At 43.6% G+C, this 24,774-nt stretch overlaps 1 protein-coding gene across 3 annotated transcripts; it reads right to left on the reverse strand.

The window, feature by feature from the left end:
• Window positions 1-5,586: 5,586 nt before the first annotated feature.
• Window positions 5,587-22,973, reverse strand: CXHXorf38 (chromosome X CXorf38 homolog). 3 transcript variants are annotated; one of them, XM_057537532.1, is made up of 7 exons: window positions 22,707-22,973; window positions 22,411-22,545; window positions 16,166-16,285; window positions 14,829-14,978; window positions 14,336-14,515; window positions 6,442-6,604; window positions 5,587-5,835 (listed from the first exon to the last, which is right to left on the reverse strand). In XM_057537532.1, exons 1-6 carry the CDS (start codon window positions 22,920-22,922, stop codon window positions 6,443-6,445), a joined length of 963 nt encoding a protein of 320 aa, XP_057393515.1. In that variant the 5' UTR covers window positions 22,923-22,973; the 3' UTR covers window positions 5,587-5,835; window position 6,442. The 3 variants fall into 3 exon arrangements, with proteins under 3 accessions (XP_057393515.1, XP_057393513.1, XP_057393514.1); XM_057537530.1 differs by having other exon boundaries at window positions 14,336-14,539; XM_057537531.1 differs by having other exon boundaries at window positions 6,422-6,604; window positions 14,336-14,539.
• Between the last annotated feature and the right edge of the window lie 1,801 nt (window positions 22,974-24,774).

Consider the following 24,774-nt stretch of genomic DNA (forward strand, 5'->3'; position numbering starts at 1 on the left):
GATAAGTGACCTGGAAGATAAAATGGTGGAAATAACTACTACAGAGCAGGATAAAGAAAAAAGAATGAAAAGAACTGAGGACAGTCTCAGGGACCTCTGGGACAACATTAAACGCTCCAACATTCGAATTATAGGGGTACCAGAAGAAGAAGAGAAAAAGAAAGGGACTGAGAAAATTTTTGAAGAGATTATAGTTGAAAACTTCCCTAATATGGGAAAGGAAATAGTTAATCAAGTCCTGGAAGCACAGAGAGTCCCATACAGGATAAACCCAAGGAGGAACACGCCAAGACACATATTAATCAAACTGTCAAAAATTAAATATAAGGAAAACATATTAAAGGCAGCAAGGGAAAAAAAACAAATAACACACAAGGGAATCCCCATAAGGTTAACATCTGATCTCTCAGCAGAAAGTCTGCAAGCCAGAAGGGAGTGGCAGGATATACTTAAAGTGATGAAGGAGAAAAACCTACAACCAAGATATACTCTACCCAGCAAGGATCTCATTCAGATTCGATGGAGAAATTAAAACCTTTACAGACAAGCAAAAGCTGAGAGAGTTCAGCACCACCAAACCAGCTTTACAACAAATGCTAAAGGAAATGCTCTAGGCAAGAAACACAAGAGAAGGAAAACACCTACAATAACAAACCCAATACATTTAAGAAAATGGGAATAGGAACATACATATCGATAATTACCTTGAATGTAAATGGATTAAATGCTCCCACCAAAAGACACAGGCTGGCTGAATGGATACAAAAACAAGACCCATATATATGCTGTCTACAAGAGACCCACTTCAGACCTAGGGACACATACAGACTGAAAGTGAGGGGATGGAAAAAGATATTCCATGCAAATGGAAAGCAAAAGAAAGCTGGAGTAGCAATTCTCATATCAGACAAAATAGACTTTAAAATAAAGACTATTACAAGAGACAAAGAAGGACACTATATAATGATCAAGGGATCGATCCAACAGCAAGGTATAACAATTGTAAATATTTATGCACCCAACATAGGAGCACCTCAATACATAAGGCAAATACTAACAGCCATAAAAGGGGAAATCGACAGCAACACAATCATAGTAGGGGACTTTAACACCCCACTTTCACCAATGGACAGATCATCCAAAATGAAAATAAATAAGGAAACACAAGCTTTAAATGATACATTAAACAAGATGGACTTAATTGATATTTATAGGACATTCCACCCCAAAACAACAGAATACACATTTTTCTCAAGTGCTCATGGAACATTCTCCAGGATAGATCATATCTTGGGTCACAAATCAAGCCTTGGTAAATTTAAGAAAATTGAAATCGTATCAAGTATCTTTTCCGACCACAACGCTATGAGACTAGATATCAATTACAGGAAAAGATCTGTAAAAAATACAAACACATGGAGGCTACACAATACATTACTTAATAACGAAGTGATTACTGAAGAAATCAAAGGGGAAATCAAAAAATACCTAGAAACAAATGACAATGGAGACACGACGACCCAAAACCTATGGGACACAGCAAAAGCAGTGCTAAGAGGGAAGTTTATAGCAATACAAGCCTACCTCAAGAAACAGGAAACATCTCGAATAAACAACCTAACCTTGCACCTAAAGCAATTAGAGAAAGAAGAACAAAAAAAACCCAAAGCCAGCAGAAGGAAAGAAATTATAAAGATCAGGTCAGAAATAAATGAAAAAGAAATGAAGGAAACAATAGCAAAAATCAATGAAACTAAAAGCTGGTTCTTTGAGAAGATAAACAAAATTGATAAACCATTAGCCAGACTCATCAAGAGAAAAAGGGAGAAGGCTCAGATCAACAGACTTAGAAATGAAAAAGGAGAAGTAACCACTGACACTGCAGAAATACAAAAGATCATGAGAGATTACTACAAGCAACTATATGCCAATAAAATGGACAACCTGGAAGAAATGGACAGATTCTTAGAAATGCACAAACTGCCGAGACTGAACCAGGAAGAAATAGAAAATATGAACAGACCAATCACAAGCACTGAAATTGAAACTGTGATTAAAAACCTTCCAACAAACAAAAGCCCAGGACCAGATGGCTTCACAGGCGAATTCTATCAAACATTTAGAGAAGAGCTAACACCTATCCTTCTCAAACTCTTCCAAAATATTGCAGAGGGAGGAACACTCCCCAACTCATTCTACGAGGCCACCATCACCCTGATACCAAAACCAGACAAAGATGTCACAAAGAAAGAAAACTACAGGCCAATATCACTGATGAACATAGATGCAAAAATCCTCAACAAAATACTAGCAAACAGAATCCAACAGCACATTAAAAGGATCATACACCATGATCAAGTGGGGTTTATTCCAGGAATGCAAGGATTCTTCAGTATACGCAAATCAATCAATGTGATACACCATATTAACAAATTGAAGGAGAAAAACCATATGATCATCTCAATAGATGCAGAGAAAGCTTTTGACAAAATTCAATACGCATTTATGATAAAAGCCCTGCAGAAAGTAGGCATAGAGGGAACTTTCCTCAACATAATAAAGGCCATATATGACAAACCCACAGCCAACATTGTCCTCAATGGTGAAAAACTGAAACCATTTCCACTAAGATCAGGAACAAGACAAGGTTGCCCACTCTCACCACTATTATTCAACATAGTTTTGGAAGTGTTAGCCACAGCAATCAGAGAAGACAAAGAAATAAAAGCAATCCAAATCGGAAAAGAAGAAGTAAAGCTGTCACTATTTGCAGATGACATGATACTATACATAGAGAATCCTAAAGATGCTACCAGAAAACTCCTAGAGCTAATCAATGAATTTGGTAAAGTAGCAGGATACAAAATTAATGCACAGAAATCTCTTGCATTTCTATACACTAATGACGAAAAATCTGAAAGTGAAATTAAGAAAACACTCCCATTTACCATTGCAACAAAAAGAATAAAATATCTAGGAATAAACCTACCTAAGGAGACAAAAGACCTGTATGCAGAAAATTATAAGACACTGATGAAAGAAATTAAAGATGATACAAATAGATGGAGAGATATACCATGTTCCTGGATTGGAAGAATCAACATTGTGAAAATGACTCTACTACCCAAAGCAATCTACAGATTCAATGCAATCCCTATCAAACTACCACTGGCATTTTTCACAGAACTAGAACAAAAAATTTCACAATTTGTATGGAAACACAAAAGACCCCGAATAGCCAAAGCAATCTTGAGAATAAAAAATGGAGCTGGGGGAATCAGGCTCCCTGACTTCAGACTATATTACAAAGCTTCAGTAATCAAGACAGTTTGGTACTGGCACAAAAACAGAAATATAGATCAATGGAACAGGATAGAAAGCCCAGAGATAAACCCACACACATATGGTCACCTTATCTTTGATAAAGGAGGCAAGCATATACAGTGGAGAAAAGACAGCCTCTTCAATAAGTGGTGCTGGGAAAATTGGACAGGAACATGTAAAAGTATGAAATTAGAACACTCCCTGACACCATGCACAAAAATAAACTCAAAATGGATTAAAGACCTAAGTGTAAGGGCAGACACTATCAAACTCTTAGAGGAAAACATAGGCAGAACACTCTATGACATACATCACAGCAAGATTCTTTTTGACCCAGCTCCCAGAGAAATGGAAATAAGAACACAAATAAACAAATGGGACCTAATGAAACTTCAAAGCTTTTGCACAGCAAAGGAAACCATAAACAAGACCAAAAGACAACCCTCAGAATGGGAGAAAATATTTGCAAATGAAGCAACTGACAAAGGATTAATCTCCAAGATTTACAAGCAGCTCATGCAGCTCAATAACAAAAAAACGAACAACCCAATCCAAAAATGGGCAGAAGATCTAAATAGACATTTCTCCAAAGAAGATATACAGATGGCCTACAGACACATGAAAGAATGCTCAACAAACATCATTAATCATTAGAGAAATGCAAATCAAAACTACAATGAGATATCATCTCACACCGGTCAGAATGGCCATCATCAAAAAATCTAGAAACAATAAATGCTGGAGAGGGTGTGGAGGAAAGGGAACACTCTTGCACTGTTGGTGGGAATGTAAATTGATACAGCCACTATGGAGAACAGTATGGAGGTTCCTTAAAAAACTACAAATAGAACTACCATACGACCCAACAATCCCACTACTGGGCATATACCCTGAGAAAACCATAGGTCAAAAAGAGTCATGTACCAAAATGTTCATTGCAGCTCTATTTACAATAGCCAGGACATGGAAGCAACCTAAATGTCCATCGACAGATGAATGGATAAAGAAGATGTGACACATATATACAATGGAATATTACTCAGCCATAAAAAGAAATGAAATGGAGGTATTTGTAATGAGGTGGATGGAGTTAGAGTCTGTCATACAGAGTGAAGTAAGTCAGAAAGAGAAAAACAAATACAGTATGCTAACTCATATATACGGAATCTATGGGAAAAAAAAAAAAAGGCCATGAAGAACCTAGTGGCAAGACAGGAATAAAGACACAGACCTACTAGAGAATGGACTTGAGGATATGGGGAGGGGGTGGGGTGAGATGTGACAGGGTAAGAGAGTGTCATGGACATATATACACTACCAAGTGTAAAATAGATAACTAGTGGGAAGCAGCCGCATAGCACAGGGAGATCAGCTCGGTGCTTTGTGACCACCTAGAGGGGTGGGATGGGGAGGGTGGGAGGGAGGGAGATGCAAGAGGGAAGAGAAATGGGAACATATTGTATATGTATAACTGATTCACTTTGTTATAAAGCAGAAGCTAACACACTATTGTAAGGCAATTATACTTCAATAAAGATGTTTAAAAAAAAAAAAAAAGAATATTAAAATTTCATTCCTCAATCTCATAACAAAGGACAAGGCTTAGTTAACAGTGTAACTAACATTTGCGTCTATGAATACCTCTAAGCTATCAGTTGACCCTTCAGTTAATGAATATTCATTGAGCACGCAAGGGCCAGGCCTTGTGGTGGGCATTCAGGTTATAACTGAACCGGAAGAGCTGTGACTGCCACCAAGGCTGACTTTTCTTAAGAGTGCCATAAACAAGCCAGCAACCTCAAAATTTTCCCAGACATCCCTGCTTGTGATGCTGGCCTGGGCCCTCCCCCTGCTTTGGTCAGTCAAGTTACTGTGTTCTCCAGCCCACCTCTTTGTCCTACTGCCTCAAGCTACCAGAAACAGGTAGTAACAGTTCTGTACTAACTGGAAATGGCTAGAAAATGGCCTTTTGGGCACATTTTTCCTTGCCTGCTGGCAAAAAGGATTTACATCTCAACATGTACATCACAGCCCACCCTTGGGCATCCTCATGAATGGGACTTTCAGGCAAGGGTGTGGGCACAGGACTTGCGTGCCAGTGGGCAGAGAACTCTGCGTGGCCCTTCACACAGGCCTGGCCGAACACAGCCTTTAGTGTTTAAGCAGTTAGAGTTTTAGGACCAGAAAAGAATCTCACCTTTTAAACAGCAAAACAAAACCAAAAACAGAACCCAAAAAACAAACAAAAAAGCCCGGATGACATCAAGTTTGGCACAAGAGTATCTAATATTTTTTGGCTGGTACAGATCACATAACACCAAGTTTAGGAATGTAAAAAAAAAAAAAAAACTCCCAAAGAGTTAAAGGAAAGTCCAGGAAAAGATGACACAAATTCCTTTTTGTTTGAGTGGAGTACTTGGGTAAGTTTTCCCTTTTGCACAGAAAAGGATGGCTGAGATGGAAGCCCAGCTGACTTTCACAGAACATGCCTGATTTTTGTTGAAGGTCAACCTAAAATAAAAGAAAATAATTAATTTTCTTCATTTGAGGAAAAAAAGTAAAATACTGACGATAGTTACTTATTTTAACAAGTATTTTTAAAAATTAATTAGTTAATTTATTTATTTGGCTGCACTGGGTCTTAGTTGTGGCATGTGGGACCTAGTTCCCTGACCAGGGATCGAACCCGGGCCCCCTGCATTGGGAGCGCGGAGTCTTAACCGCTGGACCACCAGGGAAGTTCCAACAAGTTTTTCTTAAGAAAGTTAACAATTTGCTATTATTCATGCCACGGCTAAGAGTGAGGCATCACTGGCATCACTTTAGGGCTGAAATGCTTCTTGATTATGTCATAAAGTTGATTCATTTAAGACTAGACCAATGACTTCAGGTATACTTGACTAAACAAAGCTGACAGGGAGTTTATCTTGAACTAGTTCACAGATGTGAGAACCATCAATTAGAAAGAGCACAAAGCTCCATGTCCTTTCTTTCAAATAATAAGGACATAGGGGAACTTCATATGAGACTATGTGTGTTATGGCCTTACCTAAGAGAACAGACATTAAAGAGATGAGGCTATTCTGTCCTTATTTACCATCATATGCTTAAACTCACTTCAGGCCTTCCCTTCAGGTGTCTGTGCCCTAGGTTCCTTCGAGTCCAGTTTTTGAGGCTGTTGATGGAGGCTGTCTAGCTTCTGCATATCTTCTGTGAGACCATTTCTAAGATCCTCGTTGTTTCTCAGAAATTCTTTCACCACTTCCAGTTGATTTAAGATCTGTAAGAAGAAACCATACAATGCACAGCTTAGATAATTTTATAGCAGACTTGAAATTCAGATGAAAAACTTACTAGCTCCAAGACTGGCTCCTGTTCATGTGTACCAATAGCTGGTTCTGGGGCCACACAAGGGAGTGTTTGCTTGTCTCCTTAAAATTTTTTGCTTTTAGGGGTTAATATCCAAAATATATAAAGAGGGACTTCCCTGGTGGTGCAGTGGTTAAGAATCCGCCTGCCAGTGCAAGGGACACGGGTTTGATCCCTGGTCCGGGAAGATCCCACATGCCGTGGGGCAACTGGGCCCGTGCTCCACAACTACCGAGCCTGCGCTCTAGAGCCCTCGAGCCACAACTGCTAAAGCCCGCGCGCTCTAGGGCCCATGCTCCTCAACAAGAGAAGCCACTGCAGTGAGAAGCCCACGCACCACAAGGAAGAGTAGCCCCCGCTCGCCACAACTAGAGAAAGCCTGTGCACAGCAACAAAGACCCAACGCAGCCAAAAAAAAAAAAAATTATATATGTATATGTATACACACACACATATATATAAAAAGAACTCACACAATTTAATAGCAAAAGAAACAGACAACCCAATTAAAAAATGGGCAAAGGACCTGAATAGACATTTTCCCAAAGAACTGAATAGACATTTTCCCAAAGAAGACATACAAATGGCCAACAGGTACAGGAAAAGGTGCTCAACATCATTAATCGTCAGAGAAATGAAAATTAAAACCACAATGAGGTATCACCTCACACCTGTTAGAATGGTCATCATCGAGAATCCCCTGGCGGTCCAGTGGTTAGGACTCCACACTCTCACTGCCAAAGGCCCGGGCTCAATCCCTGGTCGGGGAACTAAGATCCCACAAGCCATGCGGCACGGCCAAAAAAAAAGAACAGTCATCATCAGAAAGAGGTAACAAATGTTGGCGAGGATGTGGAGATAAGGGAACCCTCGTACACTGTTGGTGGGGATGTAAATTGGTGTAGCCACTCTGGAAAACAGTATAGAGGATCCTCAAAAACTTAAAAAAGGAACTACCAGGTGATCTAGAAATTCTACTTCTGGGAATATATCTGAAGAAAACAAAAACACCATGCTGAAGAGATATCTGCATCTCCATGTTAATTAGCAGCATTATTCACAATAGCTAAGACAAGGAAACAACGTGAGGGTCCATCAACAGATGAATGGGTAAAGAAGATGTGGTATATATATACACAATGGAATATTACTTGGCCATAAAAAGACGAAAATCCTACCATTCGAGACAACATGGATGGACCCAGAGGGCGTTATGTTAAGTCAAACAGAGAGAGACAGATACTCTATGATCTCACTTATATGTGGAATCTAAAACAAAAACAAAAAAATCAACTCATACAAAAAGAGATCAAATTTGCAGTTACCAGAGGTGGGAATAGGGAATTGGATGAAGGTGGTCAAAAGGTACAAACTTCCAGTTTACAAGATAAATAAGTACTAGGGATGTAATGTACAACACAATGACAATAGTTAACACTGCTGTATGGTATATTTGAAAGTTGTTAAGTGAGTAAATCTTAAGCATTCTTATCACAAGGTAAAAAACATTTTTTTCCTTTTTTTGGTATCTATACGAGATGACAGACGTTAACTAAACTTATTGTGGTAATCATTTCACGATATATGTAAGTCAAATCATTATGCTGTATACCTTAAACTTATACAGTGCTGTATGTCAATTATATCTCAATAAAACTGGAAAAAAATTTTAAAAGATGATTTTTTTTTTGCTGTAAAACTTCCTGCATTTGTACGAAAGGGCTATATGTCTATACCTATATGTGTGTGTGTGTGTGTGTGTGTGTGTGTGTGTGTATACACATATATATGCACATACGTATACATACACATACATATATATGTATATATAAAAATAAAATAAAGCCCTTTCATTTTGAATTTTGTACCCATTTATTATGATTAAATACATTTACACATACACATATGTATATACACACACATATATACAAATGTATACACTCACATATAATGCTCTTTCATTTTGAATTTTGTACACATTTATTACTAGTAAATATGTATACATATGTACATTTATTACTATTCAATATTTATAAAATATACATACATATTTACTAGTAATAAATATACTGGTACAAAATTCAAGATGAACACAGGGTACAACGTAAAAAGTTGGTCCTCTTCCACATCCTGTCCCCAGTCACCCAGGTCCTCTTAAAGGTGACCACAATGAAGTTTCTTGTGTCTCTTCCAGAGATATGCCATGCATTTACACGTGAGCATATATGTATATATGTGCACACCTTTTTAAAATTTCAGCTTTATTGAGACATAATTGGCACATACACATTTTTAAAAACACAAATGGCAGCATATTAGACACTGTTCTTCAACTGATTTTTTTCTATATCAGATTATAAAGAGTGGCCTCATTATTTTTTTTAATGGCTGAATAGTTTTTCAGTTATGGATGTCTCATATATTAACATATTATTTCAAACCTTCTGCTAAGAGAAATACTGCTGCAGTAACTAACCTGGGACATGTGTCATTTTGCATAAAGTGACAGGCTCTTTGTAGGATCTGTTTTTAGAAGTGGAATGCAGTTTTAATTGATAGAGTTTTCTGCTTTAATGTTAATAGATTTTGCCAAAACTGTCATCTCTAGAGGCTATACCAATTTAAACTCCCACCAGTAACATACTTCCTGACATTTAAACTAATAAAAGCATGTATTCTTAGAATAGTACCACGGAAGTGTTTTCACTCGGCTTATCCAAGGATACCCTCACTGGTCACTGTGATTATTACAAAGAAGAGAGTTATTAATATTTTAGGGTGTGGTGAATTGTTTAAAATGAGGGACCCCCAATTCCAAGCTAAGTCAAGATGATCGACATCTAACGAAGGAAAGTGGTGGAGTACCCTACTCTTGCCAGAGTGGTGGTTCTTAAACTTTAGAGATGTACACAATTGACTCTGGTGCAGTAGGGCTAGGGCAGAACCTAAGCAGGCACCAGGTTATTGTGATGCCAGCAAATGAGACGGTCGGTTGCAGAACGATGGCTGCCAGGGATGGGAGGGAAGGGAAGACTGGCTAGGGCTTGTGGCCAGGATGAACAGGGAACAGGGAGGGCCAGGGTGGAGCTGAGGATGACCAGAGGTCTTCAGATAGGTTACTAAGTAGACGGGGATGTGCCCTTCAGCTGGAGCTGTTTATTACATGGCTAGAAACAAGCCTACAGCTCCTGAAAGATACCTGGGCTTTAAATAATAAATCTGGAAACCATAAAAACGTGAAATGAAGATTACATCAATGACATAATTCACAGTGTACGTTAGTAATTGTGGGTACTGCACCGTTAGCACTCACTGCCTGTGCCGGGTGCTCTAGATGCACCCCAGGGTTCTTCCCATTCCTTGGTTCCCATCAGATGCCCGAGACCATGCCGGCCTGGTCTGTGCACCACACATACCCTCCAAGATGGAGTGGGGTCCTCCCTTCCCATAGACCTTCTCATTTGATGACTTGGGAGCTATGATCCTTTGTGCTGTCACCTCCTGACCCTCTCTGCTCTTGAAATGTGCTCAAGAGGGGTGATTATTTTAGCTTGGGGGGAGGAGAAAGAGTCAAAAGGAGTTTTTAAAAAAATTTATTAAGAATGGGGAAGGCTTGTGCACGTTTATATGTTAAATGGGAAAAGGAAGTAAAGATGGAAAAACAAAGTGCTAGAAAAGTAGTCAGACAGACTTGGATATTGAAGCCCAGCTTTGCCACTTAACTAGCTGTGTGACTTTGGGCAAGACACTTGATCTCTCTGAGCTTACTTCCATGTATGCAAATATAGGATGATGACACCAACGCCACCAAGCATTCCTGTGAGGATTAGAAATAATCTACTAAAAGCACCTAGCACTGTGTCTGGTACATTCCTCCCTTCCGACAATCATTTAACAAAAGTGTACCGACAATCTACTATGTGCCAGGCAGGTGCTGTTCTAGGCAAAAGATGCTTAGTGCCTCCATACTCCCAGGCACTTAAGCCAAAACCCTTGGACGTGTCTTTGACGCCTTTCCTTCTCTCACACACCACACGTGCCCCCCTTCTCACCACCTCTACTCTTCACCCTTCCACCCTGGTCTGAACCACCACCTCTCTGACCTGGTACCTGCGGCAGCCTCCTAATGTCTCCCTGCTTCCATCGTTGGCCCCCGGCCCTGCATCCTCCACACGGCGGCCAGCGTGCTCCCTTCATCGTTCTGCTGCTCAGAACTCAGTGTGGCTGCCGTCTCAGGAGGAAGAGACTGGATCCTCCCAACGGCCCACAAGGCTTCCCTTCTCTCAGCTCCTCACCGCACTCCAGCCACCCTGCTTAGCTTGCCCTGCCCTCCGCCCGAGTGCTCCTCCTCCAGAAGCGCACACGGCTGCTCCGCACCTCCTCCACGGTATCGCTAAGTCTCAGCCTCCCAGTGGGGCCTGCCTGGCCACCCCACGCGGCCCAGCCCCCACCCACATTCGGCCACTCCTGACCCCCACACCCTGCTGCACACAGTCCTCCTCCTTCTACCTCGCCGCGTCATTACTTATTATGCTGACCGGTTATCGTCTGTTTTGTTCACTGATGCACGCCGAGCTTCTAGAACTGCGCCTGGCAAGTAGTAGGCACTCACTCATGAAATAAATCTGCACTATAACCAATGGAGTGTCACTTCCCTCCTTTCCCTGCCTCGACTGCATTCTGTCACTTTCTCCCTGAGTTTCCCCCTGAAAGCGCCACCCCCCCAACCAGGGTTTAAGAAATCAGTAATGATTTTAAAGAATGTGCAAGTTCTCTGCATGTTTTTTAGCCACTTACTGCACTCAACGTTCTTCGGTTGAATTTTGAACCCCCCAGATCCTAACAGAGCACCAAGGGCCGGCAGGCGTATGTGAAGGGCTCTTGGGTGGCAGCTGCTGCTCCCATTTGGCTCCGAGGTGGACCGCATTTTACAATCACAGTTATGTACGCACAGTGTATTTTAATGGGAGCCCCCTTTTATAATGTTATTTATCATTAAGGCTCGCCAATTGGACAGAAAAGAATGGAGATGATGAGCTCTCTCTGCTTCGTGGTCCCTGGCACTCGCTCCCGTGCTCCTTGATGCCTCTGGGGGGACTGTCGTACTAAATCACCACCATTAACCATTTCTTCTCAACTTGGCTTTCCAACCCGAGCCCTGCTGTTTTAATGAACACCAGAAACAGGTCTTGCTAAACATTCACAGAATAAGTGCCATGGTCATAATACAACCACTGCATTTCTTGATTCCTAATTGCACATTTTTTTCATATTTTAACATCTCGAATGAGAATGCACCTTACCATTGATAGTGTCTTACAGTAAATTGGCAGCATTTTTTTTTTCTTACAAGTGACTGAATTAATGGTGTGTCTTGCAATTCATAGTGTTTTAGAGTCACTGAAATTTGGTTTATCAAATCCTCTGACTTTGGAGACTAACCCAAAAGAACATGAATAATCGTGTTTGGTGCTGAACTTTCAAAAGAGGTCTGTTCCACACATCGTGGAAAGCCATCCTTCAGATAACGTGCCAATCAATCCGAACTTACATTTTGATCAACTGAAATATCAAGAGAAATGCCACGGTCCACTGAACAGAAACCATGAAAAACGAGAATTTATCACCTTTATCTAGAGACTTTGGGACTCAGAGGACAAGCCAATTAACCCCAATTTCCTCTCTGTAAAACAGAGATAATGAAGGGTCGAAATTTACAATTGCTAGCTGCTCGGTGACATGAGAGCTGCTGCACGGCACGTGGGAAGGCAGGCCCAGGGCCAGAGCAGGAAGACCCCCGGGCCACCCCTCATACCCCAGCCGTGAGGCCTTGAGCCCATCAGCGCCTGCCCCTTAGGGTCGCTATAAAGCAGGGTATTACCAGGGTCCCTTCCCGCTCCCACCTTGCAGAGACTCCTGGTTTCAGCGTGTTGCTACTGATGCATTTTGCTCTTTGTTACACAAACAGGAAAAGAACTGCAGCTCCCTCAAGAAAGAGGAGAGAATTTCTGATGACTCAGGGACCATGAGCCTGATCCCCCGGTTTTCTTCTGTCGTCTGACTCTGCTTTTAAAAAGAGCAGCGGAAAGAAAACTGGGGATGGTTCTAATGGCATTTTAAAGTAAAGCCAGATGAGGGACTTCCCTGGTGGTCCAGTGGCTAAGACTCCGCACTCACAATGCAGGGGGCCTGGGTTCGCTCCCTGGTCAGGGAACTAGATCCCACATGCCGCAACTAAAAGAGCCCGCACGCCGCAACTAAGACCCAATGCAGCCAAACAAATAAATATTTTTTGAAAATTAAAAAAAAAAATAAAGCCAGATGAAACAGATGGATTTAGAAAACAGCTTTAACAGCCTTATTCGTCACTTTAAATACCTATGGTGTGCCAGGGTGGGTGCACCCCCCAAAACCACTGGTACCTAGTCCCTGTGCTAAAGGAGCTCATCAAGCTGAGTGAAGCACCTGGGTCAAGGTCAGAAGTTAACATAGGCATATGGACCACTATGGAGCATGGCCTAAAAAATGAAATACACACTTTGTATTAAAACACGCTGTGTTTCATGAGGTAGCCAGTAAAACTACTTTCCTCGGACAAGGTAGAATGGAGAGGTAAAATGATCTGTCCAAGACATCCTGGGAATCTGGAATTCTAATCCAGCAAGTGCTGGGCTATTTCTGAACCTTACCAAAATATAATTCTACTACTGTTAGTTTTTTTTAATATCTTGCATGTAACAAAGGGGACTCATATCTCCTGTACTTGAGACGATCATTAGCATGCAGTGTCCTGAGCTAGAATCCTTTAACCCCTCCTTCGCCGCCTCCTGCCAGCCCCGAGCCACGCCCCAAGTAATCTAACCAGCCACTGCGAGCCGTCAGCTTGGCCCCAGTAGTGCCTCCAGCACCCGGCTCCTCCCCCACACCTCTAGCTTCTGTCCTCTTTCTCTCACCCTCACACAACTGCAAGAGCCTCCTGGCTCCTCTCCAACCTCCAAGTGCCATTAAGACGTCACTTTCTAAAAGCCCTATCTGATCTATTCATTTACTCTCTCTTGATTTAAAACCTCTGTTGGCTCCCAACTGCTTTTTGGGAATAAGGTCCAAACCCCACAGTGAGGCATAGAAGACCTTTCAAAATACAGCTTCGACCTACCTGACCACCCTCACATCCGACCATACCTCCCTCCTACGCTCGCCTCGTCACTGTCTGGCCCAGGCTAGTCTTTCAAATGCCTTCTGCCAAGAATGCCCTTCTGCTCTTGCCAATTTGCCGAACTCTGATTTCATTCTTAGTCCCAGCTCAACAGCGCCTTCTCAGCAAAGCCTTTTTCTGCAATCCCCCCTCTGAGCTGCGGACACTCGCGGGAGGCTGCGGTTCAGGATTCTGTGGTCGCCCTTCCTGTGGTCTTCCACTCTGTGGCACATATTAGGCACCCAAATGTTTGCTGATGGAGTGAAAACATTTGTTTAAGGGTAACAGTAATCTGTGCCAAAAGAATATCCATTTCTGGAAATTATTTGACTTTTAAAGCAGAAACATAACCGTTAATAAGTTAAAATGTGCTACTCTTCCTCCCTGGTGCCTTTCTTTGTTTTGTTTACTCACACAGAGGATATAATGCTTTTTTTTTTTTTTTACCTCTTCAGGCAACACCTCTTGTCCTTTTGCTTGAAGATATAGCTCTTGAAGTTTTTCCTTTAGTAATTCCATCTCTATCTCGTTTACTTGGTGCTCACTCAGGTAAACTCCTGTTTCATAGTCACACCCATCTGGCTGATCTTCCTCAGGGATGTAAACAGCCCAGTCAGATGTCAACAGCTGTTGGGTTACCGAATATATGAACTGATTGAATGTAAAAGATATTCCAAAAAAAAAAAAAGATATTCTACTCGGTTACTCAAAGAATTTGTATTTAAACATCGTTGACTGGATCCATTCTAATAACATCCCGTGACCACAGAAAAGCTGCTCAGCCCAATCACAATTCTGACTTCATATCAATATTGTTCCCCTGCTTACATTCTAGAATTTTGTTTAAATCTAATAAGCTTCAAATTCTAAATGAGTGACTGTGGTTCCTTTTTTTCCCCCTTAGTTCTTTATGCCAGAACTGTTAAACGTGATTTTATACCTTTTCTATTTGGGAGTATACCGCCACAATCTCTGGGATATTCTTAAATTCATTCAGAAAATTTTGGATCTTCATCTGAAAATCTCGAAGCCACACAGAAGACACTTTCATCTCTGAAGAGTGCATGATCTCGTTACGACACTTAATCACCTATAGAAAGACAAAAAAAGAGAAAAGCCTTCAAAGGCCAATAGTGGGGTAAACTGAGATTTTGTAGTTCCAGAGAAAGACTGTTGAAAGGCCTTGTTAATTCTAAAATCCACAAGTGTGCGGCCTGCAGGTGCTGTCAAGGCTTGAGGGGGATGTTCAACCCCCGGCCACTTGAATAAATTAATTGGGGTAAGAAATACAAACAAGCCTACAACTGTCATTAGTCCTTGAAATCTTGTGGCTGGGTGGGTATCTCTCGCACAATCCCCCAAATGCCCTAACTTAAAACCACCTGCCAAAGAGCAAGACTATTGGCTACTGGCTCTGAGAATACCCAAAGGCCGAAGCAGACAATGCAAAAATCTTTTAATATATAATTCATGCCAAGTCTTCTACACTCTTGGTTAAAAGCTACCAAAGGGGTTGATTTTATACTGTGATAGTTTTTGAGTCTGCTGATGATAAAGGATTCTCAGTCCTTTCAGCTGCTGGCATGCTAGCAAAATATACACGCATTTTCTCTACATATTATAAATAATCCAGGTATGCTATATACCCTTTTCAAGGATCCTTAGAGTAACAAATGTGCCAGAGCTGTTCTCTGGTGAAACGGAGATAGTCTAAATCTCCCAGAGGAAGTCTGACAAGCGTAGCGATCTGTTCTGACACTGTTTATCCATTAGTGTTTCTATTTTCTTCAGTTCTAGGTAAATTGCAACTGTTTAGCCAATGAGCTTTGAGAAGGGCAGGATTCAAATGCTGGCATCCAGTGGACAGAATGACGCATTACTCTGCATTTGTTTTTTTTTTAATATGGAAGATTACTTTGCTTCTGTTTATGGCAGAACAGGGAAGAGAAATTTGAGGCTCGTCGATTTAGTGGCAAACAGTGCAACAGCAGGTTGTTGGAAAAGTTCAACAGGGGAGGGTGGAAGGGTCAGTCTCCCGCCTGCATTCGCACAGGGGTTCTGGGACATCACAGAAGGTGCATGTGATGTGAGCCCTGCTTGCCTGCTCAGCGATGACAACTGTGGACCAAAGTCTAACTCCTTCGCACACCACTGTCTGGGGAGAGCCGTGAGCTCTGCCCACACGGCTGCTTTAGCAGCACGGGGCGTAGCTCCTGGCTGGTCTTCACAGTACCCACCCCACCGACTCTGTCTGCTTTTCAGTCCGACAGTTCTTACCTCTGTGACTTTCTTTCGATCAACCTCGAAGTGATCACAGGAGTTGATGAGACTTAGAAGAGCAACCGCGTCACATTCCTCGGGTCGTGTTTTGTCTGCCAGTCCTCGGGGCATGAAGGCCTGCAGCAGGGGAGGCCCAAGGGGCACCTGAGTCTCCTCCGACCCTAGGAGACATCTATCTATATGGGGCTAGTGGGACAAATGTTATGTGCCTGTTCCGCAAATGATGACTGCAACTCTCTTACTGGGGTTTCAAGTTAGAGCCTCATGAGTCCAAAACACAAGTCGGGAAACAGTGCGGCAGCCAAGCCTCAGCCCAGGGCAATAACTGAAGAGTTGCTCTATCTGTCCACTTGCTATTAGAGACACTTATACGCTTGACCTAATTGTCCTTTCTTAATGGCATATAAGCAGGAGGCAGGGGTAGAAAGCACCCTTTTCTTTTCCTTACTGAAGTTTCAGTGGCTGAGTTGTTAAAGAAGATTTAAAAGTAATAGTTACTCCCAAGTGGACACTTTAAAATTACTCGAGAAAGTTCAGTATGGTAGTAGAAAGTTAAGAGTCTGGGCTTTGGAATGCGACAGAGCTGGGGTGCAAATCCCAGCTGTGCCACTTGTCAACTGTGTGACCTTGGGCAAGTTACCTATCCTCGGATTCCTCATCAGTAAATGGGGGCTAACTGTCCTCATCTACCTTGAAGGATGTTTCGGGAATTAAATGAGTTAATGCGGGTAAAGCACTTGCACGGTGCCTGCCACATGCTAATACACAGGTCACAAATGTTGGCAATTATTATGCTGATGGTGCAAGGTAAGCAGGACCTACACAGGCGTTACAGACGGGGTCCCAGGGTTTGAGATACTAGATACAACAGAATGGCCTCATTCTAGCATGAGCTTGCCTTTTGTAGCACTTTATGGTGTGTACCCCCCAAATGGTGTCATAGCAAGGCTTGGGCATATTTCTTTCCTGAAGTATTTCCAAATTTACATCTGAAGGCAACAACTTTACCAAGCTACGAAGCTCAAGAGTACATTCCTGCCAAGGGACTAGAAGAGATGACATATGAAAAATGACTCGCAAAAAAAGAACTCTAAATAAAGAGACCTTCCTACAGGGCTGCTCATGGTGCTATTCTGAAAAAGGCACGTGGTATGGGCCGACACCCCCCAAGGAGAGTCAGGGCTCTGTTCCTGATGGTGGTAGAATCACACACCTCGGCCTCACGTAATTGAGAAGAATTCTACACACACTGAATGGCCCCTATCAAAAGGTACAGTAGCCAAGACCATCACTGTCTCTGGCCAACCCGCTGAAAGAAGTAGATTATGGATGTTACAAATGTTAACAAAGAACTTAACTAATGTATCACGGGCAAACTAAATTGACGCAATAGAGGAAAAAAAGAAGAAAAGAAACACTGCTTATTCCAACTGTGGCTGAGAGGAACATCCAAAGTGGGAGGGGCCTTAGTTGCCTCAAAACCAAGCAGAGTTTTTCTTTCCCATTACAAGGTATGTCCAGTCTGGCATTTTCTCACCAATATAAACCTGTCTCTCCCACGTCAAGGTTTTATTCTAGTACTTCTTTCCTTTCCTCAGAACCAGAAGCCGACATAGAGGCTCTGCCGCCTCCTTGCCTCTGAAAGCTGTTTCTTAAAATGGTATCGCCTACCGCCAGGTTCCGTATGTGACAAGCACTGGGTGAGAAACACACGTTATTGCCTCTCACTACCCCCTCCTGTCTCTTCACTGAGTAGCAGGAGACAAGGTTGGAGAAATAAACAGGGGCCAGAACATGCTGGGCCTTACTGGCCTTGACAAGGAGTTTGGAGTTTATTCTAAGGACATCGGGAAGCCATCCAAGGGTTTTGGGCAAAGGAAGAAAGCGATCTGATTCCCACATGAAGACCGCACATCCTGCTGTGTGAAGGACCAACCAGGGGTGAGCAGAGCAACAGAGGTGGCCAGGTGGGAAGCTGGCAGGAGAGGGGGCGAGAGCTGTGATGTACAGATGGCGAGGAGGATTCCAAAAATAATTTGCTCGTACAAATAAGAGGGGTGGTGGGGGGAAACAGATGAAGCAAGAATGATTGTAGGTAGTTGGTGGTGGGGCATGGGTGCAGGCTGGCGGGGAGAGATGAAGAGTCCTGCTTGAGAAGTAAAGACGAAGTACCCAGGAGGTGATCAAGTGGAGGCATCAAGTAGCAGCTGGGTATGGGCCTCCAGAGCGCAGAAGAGTGCAGAGCTAGGGGTACGAATCTGGGAGCCGTCAGCAGAAACGTAGTATTTAATATTTCACTCCACGGGCCTGGGCAGTATCACCAGGGGAGAAGGCGGGGTGGGGAGGGACAGAAAAGGCCGGAGGAAGGCCAACCGACACTCAGAAGGAGGCTAAGGAGGAGCCGGGGAGACAGGAGGAAACCCAGGAGGGGAGGCTGTCACAAAGCCAGGGCTGTTTCAAGAAGAGTGGCCGGCAGTGCGGCAGTGCCGAATATCTGAGAGGTAGGAAGGACGAGGCCAGAGAACTGAAGGTCACGCGTGCCCCTGACAAGACATGCAGTGGAGTGGCGGGGCAGAAGCCAGAGGGGAGTGGGTTGAAGAGTCAACGGGACCTGCATGAACCCTGAAAAGAGAATTAGGCATAAAGCACTTTTTGAGAAGTTCTACTGGGTATGTATATGGGAGGCAGTTAGAGAAATGGGAAGACAGCTGGACGGAATGGATGAAGGAAGTTTTTCTTTCTTTTCAAATTTTATTTTCCAAGTATTCACTCAATTTTTTTTTTAAAGCTTTATTAAGATGTAATTCACATACCATATAATTCACCCATTTAAAGTACACAGTTCTTCATGGAAAAGACTCTGACAAGTACAGGTTTCTGCTAACTGACTATACTACTGAACTGAATGAATAAGCATTTTCAGAACTCTAATGGAAAACTGATGAATTCATAAAAGTGCTAACAAAAGATCAAGATGAAAAAAAAAATTAATTACATGGGACTGAGTGAACTGATGAGGATGATTATAATTTTTGTGACTTTCTGTTTGAATTAAAAAAAAAATCCCCCAAGGACTCAGAAGCAAAAAATATACAAATCAATTATCACTGCAAAGTAAAGGAGCTGTTACAGTGGAGGATTACTGGACTGAATGTCAATATTATGACATAGTCTGAGTGTGTCTCATGTTTGGTAATTGCAATCACTGTTGCTTTTGTTGTGGTCATCCATTTACAATGCCTGGTGTCAGTTTATTTATCTCTTGTAAAAATAAAATACAGTGTGTGTGTGTGAAAAAAAAAAGAATGTGAATACAGGGAACTTTGGGAAACTAGAAAATCTAGAAAGGATTCATTGATAATTATTTATTTTCAATGAATAAAATAAAATGTAATAATATGGCTAAAAAAATAAATAAAGTACACAGTTCTTTGTGATGACATGGATGGATCTTGAGGGCATTATGCTAAGTGAAAGAAGTCAGACAGAGAAAGACAAATACCATATGATCTCACTTATTCGTGGAACCTAAAACAAAAACCCGAGCTCGCAGATGCAGAGAACAGACTGGTGGTTGCCAGAGGTGGGGGGTGGAGGAGTGGGCAAAATAGGTGAAGGGGGTCAAAAGGCACCAACTTCCAGTTATAAAATAAATAAGTCCTGGGGATGTAATCCACAGCATGGTGACTATAGTTAATAATACTGTACTGCAGTATTTGAAAGTTGCTAAGAGAGTAGATCTTGAAAGTTCTCATCACAAGAAAAAAAAAATTTGCAACCACACATGGTAGTGGACATTAACTAGACTTATTGTGGTGATCATTTCACAAAGTATATAAATATCGAATCATTATGTTGTATACCTGAAATTAATATAACATTATAGTCAGTTACACCTCAATAAAAAAATTAAGCATTTACAGTTTAGTGGTTTTCAGTATATTCACAGAGCTGCACAACTATCACCACAATTTTAGGACATTTTCATCACCCCAAAAAGAAACCCTCTACCCATTAGCTATTGCCCCCTCTCTCCTTCAGGCCCTGGCAACCACTAATCTACTTTCTGCCTCTATAGATTTGGCTATTCTAGACATTTCATATAAATGGAATCATACAATATATGACTGGCTTCTTTCACTTAGCATAATGTTTTCAAGGTTCATGCAATACTGTAGCATGTATCAGTACTTCATTCCTTTTTATGGCTAAATAATATCCCATTGTATGGATAGACCACATTTTGGTTATCCATTCATCAGTTGATGGACATGTGTGTTGTTTCCACCTCTTGGCTATTGTGAAGAGTACGGCTATGAACATTCGTGCACAGGTTTTTGTGTGGACACGTTTCCACTTCATCAGGTATGTACCTAGGACTGGCACTGCTAAGTCATATATTAACTCTATACTGAATCTCTTTTTTTAAAAAATTGAATAAACCAAGGCAGTACTAAGGCTATTTGTATGGTGATGGGAGTAAGCTGGGAGGTCGGAAGAGTGGAGACTCAAAGTCCTTGGGCAGGTGGGAGGGGATAAGGTCCAACACTCAAGTGGAGGGACAGGGCGGTAAGAGGAGAGACGCCCTTCCTCCTTTGTAGCAGAAGGAAGAAGATGGTGCACATGGAGGTAGGTCGGTAGGTCTGGTAAAAAGATAAGAAAGCGAGAGCAAGGTTAGCAGCTGGGATTGCAGGTGGGGGAACAGGAGTGGGAGCTCGGCGGAGGAGAGGCAGCAACAGTTGTCTCCGGGAACAGGAGGCTACGGAGAGACAGGGCCAGACTGCTGGGCTCGTGATCAAGAACTGAAAGCGAAAGATCCCTCGAAAGATTCTTCCCCAGAGCAGCAGGTGTGGTGTCATCAGGGCTGGAGCTGAGCCTGGCAAGTGCAGAGAAAGGAGGAAGAAGACCGAGACAACTGCAAGGGACTGAACAGAATGATGGACTGTGGAATCTGGGCTGGCTGAGGAAGCAAAGGAAGCTGGGAGGGCAGAGGCTGCTGGGGATTGGGAAAGCAGTGGAAGCCTCAGAGCTGTGGACGTTGGAGAGGGACAAGGGGTGGGGCAGAGGTGGGGGCGGGTTGAATAAGTACGCCGAGGGCAAGCAGGATGTTGGACACCGCAGCTCCCTGTGCTGACACAGTCCGGGTGTAAGTATGCAAGTGGGAGGCTGAGGTCGAGAGGATCACAGGATGCTCGAGCGGGGAGTCCAGCTTGGAGAGAGAATATACACATGTGGTTGGACTAGGTCTGCGGGTGACGGCAATGAAGAAGGGAAAGAGTGGCAGAAACAGGTGGCATGGGCTTCAAGAGGATTCTGAGGGTATGAAAGCAGCGACAGAAAACAAACAGGTGAGGGACGGTCATAGCAAAGGGTAGAGTTTTAAGTTTTCTTCTTTTCTAAGTAAAAGCAAAAGTTGGCAATTCTATGGCAGCAACAAACAAGAGGGGGAGAGGGTATGGTGGGTTTACTGGACCACGATAGCCAAAAGTCTGGAGGCCACCGATATAGTCCAACTTCCTCATTTTTGAGGTTAGGGAACAGAGGCTGGCCCAATGGTGCACCACAGCAGCTGAGCAGAGATTCTGATCCCTGCTTCCCAGGCACCAAGCCTGTGCCTGCTGGTAACTAGCATGTAGACTGACTCCAGAGGCGAATTTGTGTTAGGAGGCTACTTCGACTCCCCCTCCCCCCTTCCTACTGGGCTTCTGGCACATATCAAAATGTCAAAAAAAATTCTTCAATCAGCCCAGCTAGTAAGTCACATCGCCAAGATCTGAAAACGGGCCGAAGAGTCCCCTTTTATCTGGCTGCCTACCCCACCCCTACCTCCCCAAAGTTTTACTCCTTAGCTAGGCACTTAAGGTCCTTTCTATCTTAGCCCCAACTTCCCTTGGCTTATTCTGCCATCCTCATGGCACCCTACAGACAAAGTGAGCTACTCAGGGAGCCTACCCTCAAAACGCCTTGCCTGCTTCTCCCTCTGTGCCTGTGCCCATGATGCTCGCTCTACATCTTGACCCAGCGTCTCTTGTTGAAATCTTCTACTTTACTAAGCTGCGTTGGGGTCCGATATAACAGCCCTGAGCCGCCTAGACACTACATCCTAGATCAAAAGCCCAATCTCTCTCTGCATCTGTTTATGGGACCCCAGCTCCCACACAGACCCAACAGACGCCCCGGGCTCCAGGAAACTCCTACCTGGTGGGCCAACTCCTCCTACCCTCCCGACCTCAGGTGCTTACCTTGGCCACCTCCCAGGCGTCGACCGGCCAGCGGACCGGCCGGCAGTTTCCCCAGTGGACGTCTCCATTTCTGCTGGTGTGATGTTTCAAAATCTCCCGTTTCCACTCTGCGCACACCTGACACTGAGGCTGAAACTACAGGGGGCGGCGGTGAGGAGGGGCCCGGGAGGGAGGGGCGGCGTCTGGGCATCTGAACCCCAGGCACGGCGGTCGGCCCGGCTCCGGGGAGGGCACGAGACCCTGCGCCCGCGGACGGGGTGAGGGGCGACGGTCAAGACCCCGGGCCGGGTGCTCACCTGGCGGGCGCGCGGGCTGCACCGCGAGCCGCTGCGGCAGGCGGCGCGGGGGCCCAGGCCGGGGGCGGCGGCGAGCAGGCTGCGGTGGAAGGCGAGCACCTCGCGGCCGACGAAGCCCTGCAAGCAGCCGCGTAGCAGCAGCAGGCAGTGACCCGCCTTCACCCAGTTCTTGTACTCGGCGCAGTTGAGGCGCGCGGCCAGCTCAGAGAGAACCATGCCGGGACCCAGCCCGCGGGGCCACGGAGCGAGGGGCGGGGGCGGACGGTAGTGCGCAGGCGCGGAAGCCTGGGCGCGCCCGAGGCGACGGCGGCGCTGTGGGCGTGGCCCCGCCCGAAGGCGCCCCGGATTCCCCCAACCGCCAGGCGGCAGGGAGTTCTAGTTTCCGGGGCACGTCGGCCCCACCCCCGTCTTAGATGACGACCGACGCGTTATGTACTTTGTCTGGTGCTCGCCTAGGAAGCCTCTACTCTGTTCCCTTAAACTGAGACCTCGCCAGCCAACGATTGGGCTCCCTCTCCTGAAGCCTGTGCTCCTGTTTTGTGGGTTTTTTTATTGTAGAGGTGTAAGAGGGTGCTCAAGACACAGTTCTTGAATTACTTATGTTCCTTGCGTTATACAATTCTAGAAAGTTTACTTAACTGGATCCTAAGCCCGCAGGTTGGCTGTAGCCTATCTGGACATTAGTGAAATTTGACCGTTGGCTGTCTGCACCGCGCACCTGTTATGCGCCTGCGGTGTGCCAAGGCGACACAAAGCTCAAAAACATCCGCCATTGGGCTACCTAGCAGAGGCAAACAGGACGGACGACACATCACCCGGATTCTGGAGGGCTGCATCGCCTCGAGTGGGATGAGGACTTCTTCCACCATGGTCTTGAAGCATCGAGCTTAGATGATTTAGTACTCTTCGTCATATGATAATTAGAGCTCCTTGCATAAGGTAATCTAAGTTCCAAATAAGTGCCATGAGGGTCAGAAGGCAATGGCTTGTCAACTCCAAATGACAAGAGGTCATCTCAATTTTAGTTGCTTTTAGTGAGCTTCTTGAGCTTGGAAAACATTTTAAAATCGTGTGTAGTCAAAAGGCTCTGAGGGAAGAGTCTAAACATTGAAGCCTTCCCCTGACTTTCTGTTTCACAGCAAAGTGGCAGTATTCAGGAGTGTTAGCCTTGGACTCAAAATGCTGCTTCTTAGCTCGTTGATCTTAAGCAATCTTAATTTGATCTCAGCAAATTACTTCATTTCTCTAGGCCTCAGTTTACTCACAGTAAAAGGAGGGCTACCCTGCTGGGTTGTTGTGACAATACAGTCTGAAATACTTAGTGCCTGGCAATAGTAAGCTCTCAGTAAATATTAGCTATTATTTTATGTTGACCTAAACGTGCCCTTTCATCAATCAGTCATTCCTGGGCAAAGTATTTTAACAAATCACTGGCCACCTGGAAATGGAGGCAATTTATAGAAAACCGTGAGCGGATCATAGTCTCCTGGAATTCTGCAGCACAATGCTGGCTGGCCTCTGCTAATTTTTTCTTAAAAACCTCGATACTAAATCCATCCCAAGTAAATTTCAAATCATTCCCTTAGACAAACTGTCCATTCCCATTAAACCACATGAAAAAGGAAATTCCACAAGGAACAATGAAATATACATTAACATCTTTCCTTTCTGTCCCTTAAGTTCCCTGAGCATAAATTCTCTTATAATTTTCTGTGTATTGATTTTATATCAGGAACACTTGGATGATAGTAAACTGGATTAAAGTAAAATGTAATAGGTATTTCTTCTGGGGAAGAAACCATGAAAGAAAGAAATATCTTTTTTTATGTTGAAATTGGACCCAGATTTAGAGTAGCAAAATTGTATGTCTTGAAGTTATCAAATTAACCATGATCCAAAAAATGACTAACAGGCCATCTAGTATCCTGTCGCTGAACAGGTTACTGTGTTAACTACAACATAGTAAAGTTATTAGTGGTGTTTAAATTCAAAATCATGTATATTTTAGTTTATGCTTGCACTTAGCTCACTCAGCGTTAGTTTTCAAACATAAAGTTCAGCGCTCCTG

Source organism: Balaenoptera acutorostrata, chromosome X (genome assembly GCF_949987535.1).
Source record: "Balaenoptera acutorostrata chromosome X, mBalAcu1.1, whole genome shotgun sequence".
Taxonomy (NCBI): Eukaryota; Metazoa; Chordata; class Mammalia; order Artiodactyla; family Balaenopteridae; genus Balaenoptera; species Balaenoptera acutorostrata.